Genomic DNA, 8,177 nt, shown 5'->3' with positions numbered 1-8,177 from the left:
CTCTGCATCCGAAAATCAAACCGGGCTGCCGGCCTCTCAGCCAATCAGAGAGGAGACGAGCTAGCCTCGGCCAATGGCCACCGCGAATGCTAATGAGCGTTGACGCCACGGGGAGGCCCATTCAAAAAGTCGCCGCTATTGTCGGGGTGGGTCGCGCGCCGCCGGGCCCGCTGTCGGACTGCGCAGGGACCGAACCGGGGCGGCTTGAGGCCGAGTGCTGCGGACGGGCGCCCATGGCCGGAGCCGCCATGGCCGAGCCGGGCGGCGGGCCGCCTCCCGCGCCCGGCACGGAGGGGCTGCCGCGCGCCTTTCTGCAGAGCTTGCGCACGCTCTTCGACATCTTGGACGACCGGCGGCGCGGCCTCGTGCACTTGCGGGAGATCGAGTCCCGCTGGCGGGGCGCCGACGCGCGCGAGCTGCCCCGCGGCGTGCTCGAGGGCCTGCGCCAGGTGGCCCCAGCCAGCGGCTACTTAACCTTCGAGCGCTTCGTGGCCGGCCTGCGCACCGCGCTGCCGAGCGCCGACGGCGGCACGCGGGGCCCCGCACGCGACCCGGCCCGGGAAGGCTGCTCGGCGCGGCCCGGGGGCCAGCCGCCGCCCTCGCGCCTGGTGTTCGCGCCGGCCGACGAGCCGCGGACCGTCCTGGAGAGGAAGCCCCTGCCCCTGGGCGCGCGCCCCGCGCCGGCTGCCCCCGGCGTCGCGAGTCGGAACCTGGAGAAGCCGTGCGGCCCGGCGGAGGCGGCGGCCGGTCCGGCGGAGCCCGAGCGGCCCCGGGGCGCGGCGCTGGAGCGGAGCCCGAGCAAGGACACGGGTGAGTGCGGGGCGGCCCCTGGGCCCGCCCGGAGCTCCCCGCTGGCGTCACCCCGCTGCCTGCAGGGAAAAGAAGTTCCTCCGCGCTTCGGGTGCTCGGGGACCCTGCCAAGGAGCTGCTTGGAGCCCCCGCAGACCCCATCAGGAGCCCACTCCGAGCTAAACCCGAGCGGGGAGCCGTTTTGGTCTGAGGGCTCTCCACCTCAGTACTTGCCCACACCTGGGGACACCCGGGCCCTTGGGTTCATCTGGTGACTCAGGCAGAGGCAATTCTCACTGGTGCCAAGGGAGGGTCCCCAGACTGTGAAGGGCCTTTGCTGCCTCCTTGGGTCCTTCTCGGTCTAGCAGCTCGGCGGAGAGACCTGGGCGGACCGCCCCCTTGAGGGCAGGGTGGAGCTGCCAGGCGTGGTGCAGGAGAACCTGGCCCCAGAAAGGGCAGAGAGTGGAGGGTCTCCAGCCGAATCTTCCAGGCCTGGAGCCTTGGCGCCTCTGACACCTGGGCGGGATCAACCACAGCCCCTGGGGATGGCCCAGCTTCCGGTCCAGTTGGCAGGGACAGGGCATGACTGAATGGTCTCCTGTTTATCCCCCAGAGAGCCTGCCCTGGGAACAAGACTGGCATTATCCGGGGAGGGGGCGGGGCCCCCTCGGGCCATTCAGCCTGTGCAGGTGCAGGCCCTCCGCTGGGCAGCTGTGGCCGTTTCTATGCTGCCCACCGCTCTGCCAGCCTTGCTGGACCCCCTGCCCAGGCTCAGACATATTCCCCAACTCCATGACTGCCAGCTGGAGCTGCGGTGGCCCCCGCCTCCCTGTCGAGCTCATCAGACCCTCAGCTGGGGGCTCCTGCATCCAGGCTCCTCGCTGCCCGGTCTCCACGTCCCCCCCGGGTGTGAAGGGGAAGCGGGCTTCTGGGCGTGCGGCCCTAGTGCGGGCCCGGTGCTGTCCGCGTGATTGCATGCGGTTGGGAATTGGCCGTGGGACTGGGGTTTGCAGCCTCAGGCCCGTCATCGCACCAGGTCCTTCACTGCGGTCCTCTGAGGTCCAGTTCCGGCGTCCACTGTCACCTTTTACCAGCGGAGGCCCAGACGGGGCTCATTACATACTGTTTGGGTGCAAAACTTGGAGGTCTGAGAACCCTTAGCACCCCAGGAAGAGGAAGGTGCCCCACGTTCACAGCCCCCCAAGCCCTCCCCGCCGTCCAGGCCCTCCTTCCTGTTTCCTGTTGGGGTTCAGCATGCACCCCAGGCTGGCCTGAGCCCCGTAGGTACAGGCTGCTAGATCCCACTCGGATGGGGTGGCGTGGGGTCAGGGATGCCTCTGCCTGCTGGGCCTCCAGCCTGCTGTCATCTGGGGGCCCTGGGCCACCCTGCAAAGCTCTGGTGCAGACCAGCCCAGGTGTTCCAGGGTGCCCCAGCACCCCTCTGCTGTGCCTTCTCTGCCTGGAGCGCGGCTCGGCAGGTTGGAACGTGAACTCAGCCTGCCTGGAGCCGGTCTGCCAGGCTGGCTGGTTGGAGCTGGTCTACTACAGCTAGCCGGTGGCCCACATGGCCACCTGGTCCCAGCCCTCTGGAAGTGTCCCTGTCAGACATACCTGTGCCTGCTTCTTGCATCACCTGCCCACTGCCATGCCAGGCAGGGCATAGGGCTTGGGAGCCCAGGGAGGGCGCCCTCTTCACCTGCACCCACTCCCCCCTCATGGGCAGCCCTGCTTGCCTTCCCTGTCCTCCAGGGAAGCTGGTGGCCCTCCAGGAGGCCCGCCCAGGGAAGCACCTGGCTTTCTGGCCCCACGCCAACTCTGCGGGTGGCCATGTATGCGTAGGAGTTACTGCTGGGGCTCCACTGGTGCAGGTATGCAGGGATCGTGCTGCAGTCTCCTTCCTGGGAGAACGCTGGGCTCTGCTACCTAAGCCCTACATTCCTCCTGCTTGAACTCCGTGTGTGCTAAGTCGGTTCAGGCATGTCTGACTCTTTGCAGCCCCATGGACTGTAGCCCGCAGGGCTCCTCTGTCCCTGGAGTTCTCCAGGCAAGAATACTGGAATGGGTTGCCATGGCCTCCTCCAGGGGATCTTCCCGACCCAGGAATTGAACCGAGTCTTTTTGTGTCTCTTGCATTGGCTGGCGAGTTCTTTACCACCAGCACCACCTGGGAAGCCCCAGTCACCCTTAAAGGGCCAGGCGGACAAGGAGAGAGGAGTGGAGGCCAGAGGTCACCTTGCTGGCTCCGAGTCCAGCAGCCTTTGAGCCCTTGAGGTATGGGCCCTGGGTGTGCAGAGCTGAATGAGATGGAGCCCCCTGCCCTCCAGGAGCTTGCACAGGCGGTGCGAGTGCAGACCTGTGCCTCAGTGGCCGCACGGCTGTCTGCAAGGCAGGTGTGAGGGCAGCTTGTGAGGGGTGAGAGAGGACCAGGCTCCAGCCAGGCCCCAGCAGGGTGTGGCCCAGGGAGGCTCTGGATTGCTGAGGATCCCAGAGGCATGCAGGCCTGGGCACCTGGCTTTGTGCAGCCGGGATTGGTTGGGGGGTGGGTCTGGGATGGATCTTTGGGGGTTTGGGGGAGTCAAGCTTGCCTCACGGGAAGTGAGCCAGGCTCTCACTTCTCTGCTACAGGAGCAGTGACCTGCAGGGCCCAGGAACTCGGCACGGGGGCCGCCCACTGGGGGCCCCGTGCCCGAGGGGAACGGCGGAGGCACACCATCACCAACGGCGTGGACTGCGCCCTGGTGAGTAGGGGCCCGGGGGCGCTACCATCTTGCCTGGGTTTGGACTTGGCCCCCACACATGTGGTTTCCTGGACCATTCCTCTGCCTGGGAGGGGACCCTGTGGCAGGAACATCGGCGGTTCTAAACCTCAGTTCCTATCCTGGTTTGAACCCACTTGGGAGCTGGCCCACGGTCAGGTCAAGAAGTCCTTTGGTCAGCCCCTCCCCGGCACTGCACTGGCCCCTACCTGCTTCCCTGGCATGTCAGGCTGGCCCACCCGCTGAGAATGACCACATGCCATAAAGGGGGGAAGATTCCCTTGGGAACCCTGTGTGGAGAGGCTAAGGAAGGCCAAGACTGCCCCCAGTCCCGGGAGGAGGAGCGGGGCTGTGTTCCCAGTGCGGAGGCGCACAAGGGCTCCTGTTGGTACCGGGGTGTGTGAGTGCAGGTGTGCAAGGAGGTGTGTTGAGCAGGGGGTTGTACTCGGGTGTGTGCGTGTGGGCCAGTATGAGTTCCAGGCACAGGCAGGTGCAGGCCATCCTGTCCTGCTGCGTGCCTGTGTGCAGCATGGCACGTGCCCGTGGGTGACGCAGCGTGTGCCCGTGTGCGGCAGCTGAAGCAGATGAGGGAGCTGCAGCAGGAGCAGGAAGTGCTGCTGCAGGGTCTGGAGATGATGGCACGGGGCCGGGAGTGGTACCAGCAGCAGCTGCAGCGCCTGCAGGAGCGCCAGCACCGCCTGGGCCAGAGCAGGGCCAGCTCGGTGAGTGACGCTGCTCCCTGGGCCCGTCTTCACCCCCACCCCCGGGCACAGCGACCCTCCCCCCACAGTGATCCCCTGCCCAGGTGGGCAGAGGACAGTGGGTGCCCCTCTACCCAGAGTGCTGGGTCACCCTTCCCTGCCATGATACTCTCCACCTGTGACACTCCTGGGCTCCCTGCCCATAGGGCCCCCCTGCACCCCTGGGCTGGCCCTGCTCCCTGACCGCCCCTCCGTGCTCTCCTCCAGGACCTCGGGGCTGAGGGCAGCCCCCGCCTGCTGGGGCAGCTGCTGCCCAAGGTGCAGGAGGTGGCCCGGTGCCTGGGGGAGCTTCTGGCTGCGGCCTGTGCTACCAGGGTGAGTGCCTCCCAGACCAGCTCGTGCTACCCTCACCCTCATCCTAGAGGCTGTGCCAGGCCTGCCTAACTGTGCCCCCCTGTAGGCTCTGCCCTCGTCCTCCTCGGGGCCCCCTGGCCCTGTGTCACCCTCGGCCCCCAACTGGCAGCAGCAGACCATCCTCATGCTGAAGGAGCAGAACCGGCTCCTGACCCAGGTGGGCGGGGGCTGCGGGCGGGGTGCGGGCAGGGGTTGGAGGCGGGATGCGGTCCGGGGTGCCAGCAGGGGCTGGGGGGCCCTGGCCAGGCCCTGACCGCCCTTCCACCTCCCCAGGAGGTGACCGACAAGAGTGAGCGGATCACACAGCTGGAGCAGGAGAAGTCTGCCCTCATCAAGCAGCTGTTTGAGGCCCGAGCCCTCAGCCAGCAGGACGCCGGGCCCCTGGACTCCACCTTCATGTAGCCAGCCCCGGGCACAGACATGGGACCTTGCCGCCTGGCCAGTCTCTCAGCTCTGGGCAGGGGGGCACTCCCTTGGCCCCCCTCTGAGGCAGAGGTGCCTGGACACCTGCCTGGACATCGCCTCCCTCCTCCCTTCTGGTCTGGTCTTCGGGGCTGGCTGAGTGGGAGACGCCGTCTTGCCGGCGCCCAGCCTGGAGCCGCTGTCAGGGAGGGGATGCCGCCCTCAGCAGCTGTGGGCCTACTCCCGTGTTCTGCTGGCCTGTGTACCCTCCGCCTCTCCAGTCCGCGGTCCTGCTCACCCTGCGCTGCTAACTGGCCTTGGAGCCTGCATTTGGGTGTCTCAGATGGGGCCCGGAGTAGGTGGCCCTGGGGTGGGACACCTCAGACCCAGTGGTGATTGGCCCCGAGGGTCCACGGACACATTTCCTTCCTCAGGACTAGGGGTCCGACCTCAGCCAGGAGTCCAGGGGCTTCTCCTGAGTCCAGTTCCAGGGGAGCCCAGGGCACAGTGTTCAGGGTTCACTGGATTCCTGCCTGAGCCAGAGCTGGTCTGCTTTCTCTTCCTCACAGACCTTAGACGCTAGGCGAACAGGCTGGCGGTCACCCCGCTGGCCCGGACTCCACTGAGCAAACAGTACCCCTTCTTGGGCCTGCCGAGTAGCCAGGCCAGGGCACCAGCGTGGCGTAGGGTGCCCTCCGTGGGCAGTGCCCTGTCCTCAGGGTGGTGGTACCCTCTGGCGTGCCCCAGGAAGTCCTGGAGACCCAGCAGCCTTAGCAGCACCCCCACCAGATGCGTGCTTCCCAGGGAATGACGGGCCTGGGTCTGGGTCCGAGGAATGTGGGCCTGAAGGACTCAGGAACAGCCTGGCAGCGGGTCCGGCCGGGGCCGTTTGTTGCCTGTGCCCCCACGCCCGGCCCGCTCTCAGGGAGACCACCTGCTCAGCTGGCCTGTAGCCACCCTGGCAGGGGCTCCGAGCACCCCCAGGGCCCTCCCCTGGAGCTGAGGGCATCCAGGCTTGGCAGGCAGGCCGTGTGGTCGGGCACTTACAGAGCCAGGATCTGAGGGCTGACTGTGCACAGCCTCACTTGCCTGGGGGTGGCAGCCTGCCCAGAGAGCAGGGTCCGGGGTGCTGCGCCCACGGGGCCCAGCTCTGCCTGTGCCAGCTGGAGCCCTCCCCACACCGGCAGCCAGTGGAGGAAGGTGGTTGTCTCAGGTCCGGCATGCAGGCTACTTGACGTTGACCTGGGCAGGTTCCCTGGGATGTGAGGCAGAAGGGGAGCTGGACCCAAAGGGCGGCACCAGGTCTCCAGCATCTGAGCCATGCGGTGACTGGACCAGGGCCCACCAGGACCACCCAGAGGCTGCCCCTCTCCTGGTTTCCCCTGGTCGTCCCCCTCTGCCAGCCCTTGACCAGAGCCCCCGCACCAGCTCAGGCCCTGAGCCCCTCAGTAGGAGTCTGCTTAATTCCAGAACTGAAAACAGCCCTCCCCAGCTCTGAATCCTTCCTCCACCCGCGTGACTCCACCAGGCCGGGGGCCATCCCAGCTCTGGGTTCTGGGGAGCTCCCTCCCCCGCTTCACCTGATCTGCTCCTGCCCAGCCCTGCCTGAGCCTGCGAGGGCTGGAACAGCAGAGGTGGCAGCCTTTGCCCTGAGGAGCTCTGCGTCCCTGCTGAGAGCTCGGTGTTCACCCCAGGGGTACCACCAACTGCAGGCGGTCCCTTCAGTTGCAGGGTGAGTGGGAGAAACCTGTGACTTGCAGAGAGGCCTTTAGTGATGATGCTGGCCTTCCACGCAGGACGTGACTTGCAGAGAGGCCCCTAGTGATGACGCTGGCCATCCACGAAGGACGGAAGACATGCCCTCCTTATTTGCAGCCTGCACTGAGGCAGCCTGTGCCGCCCTGGAGACCCCAAGGGGAGAGCTGTGAGTGCCCGCAAGCTGGCGAGCCCAGGTGGCTGGCAGAAGCAAAACAGCCTTTCCAGAGCAGCGAGTGTGAGCCACACAGGGGCAGCGCCGGGGGCGGGGTGGTCTTGGGGCCTGCCCGTGCCCTGGAGGAGGTGTAGCAGCGTCTGTCCACTAGATGCCAGCAACACTCAGTGTGACACCAGCGCTGGGAGTGGGCGGGCGAGGCCACCCTTGGCTGAGCATCTGTGCCAGAGCGGTGCGGCTCCACCAGGCCTCGCGATTCCCTGTGGACCAAGTGCCAAGGACAGGCAGTGTCTCCAGTTTAAAACCTGCTCACAGGGGAAGGAGCCACTGAGCCAGGAGAAAACAGATTCTGTGGCCATTTCAGATACCGGGACGGTCAGAGAAGATGCCGATGTTTCGTGTAGCTGGAAAAATAAAAGATGCTTGAAAACACAAACACGGAATCATCTATAGTTTCTTATTCCATTAAAAGTGTCAACCTTGACTCTATAAAAGTGGCCAATAAAATGGATCTAATAGAACTAGAAATTTGAAAATAAAATTTAAAACTTGACTGGGCTTGATGTGGAAAATCTCAGCACAGCTGAAAGACTTTATGAATTGAAACAGAGCTTAGGGGACGATTTGAGGACCATTCACTTAGAGAGTCAGGAACTATGAGAGAAGCGTCTTAAGAGGTGGAGGGCTGTTTGATTATATTTCCTGAAAGGATGGGGAGGAGGAACAATATACTAAGTTAAAATGGCTTAAATTTTTCCAGAATCATCTTAAGAAACCAGTCTACGTCCAGGAATCCCAGTGGATCCCAGGCAAGATGAATTAGAAAAATGACATTTTCTCTTGCAAGATGGTAAAAGCATCCAGAGACAAAGCCAGTTACCCTCAAAGGAGATACCACAGTGACATCAAAGTCCAGAGACTGAAAAGCCATCAGTAGCTGAGATGATGTCATTATTAATCTAGATGCTTACACCTGCAGACACTCTTTCAAGAGTGAGGATAGGGGCTCCCCTGGTGATCCAGTGGCCAAGACTCCATGCTCCCAGTGCGAGGCGCCGGCTTCAATCCCTGGTCAGGGGACTAGATCTCACATGCCACAACGGAAAGATCCCACGTGCAGCAAAGTTGCTATTTTTAAAACCCACAACTTAGTGGCTTATGTACACAGCTCAGTCGCTTAGTCGT

At 64.3% G+C, this 8,177-nt stretch overlaps 1 protein-coding gene across 1 annotated transcript; it reads left to right on the top strand.

Annotated features, from left to right (window-relative positions):
- On the top strand, positions 1–7,428 carry SAPCD2 (suppressor APC domain containing 2). Its single transcript, XM_027556926.1, has 6 exons — positions 1–810; positions 3,415–3,527; positions 4,121–4,267; positions 4,514–4,621; positions 4,707–4,817; positions 4,934–7,428. Exons 1-6 carry the CDS (start codon positions 87–89, stop codon positions 5,060–5,062), a joined length of 1,332 nt encoding a protein of 443 aa, XP_027412727.1. The 5' UTR covers positions 1–86; the 3' UTR covers positions 5,063–7,428.
- Positions 7,429–8,177: the final 749 nt, after the last annotated feature.

This window comes from Bos indicus x Bos taurus, chromosome 11, assembly GCF_003369695.1.
Source record: "Bos indicus x Bos taurus breed Angus x Brahman F1 hybrid chromosome 11, Bos_hybrid_MaternalHap_v2.0, whole genome shotgun sequence".
In the NCBI taxonomy this organism is placed as follows: Eukaryota; Metazoa; Chordata; class Mammalia; order Artiodactyla; family Bovidae; genus Bos; species Bos indicus x Bos taurus.
The sequence above is the reverse complement of the archived record's forward strand: the minus strand, read 5'-3'. Positions and strand labels throughout refer to the sequence as shown.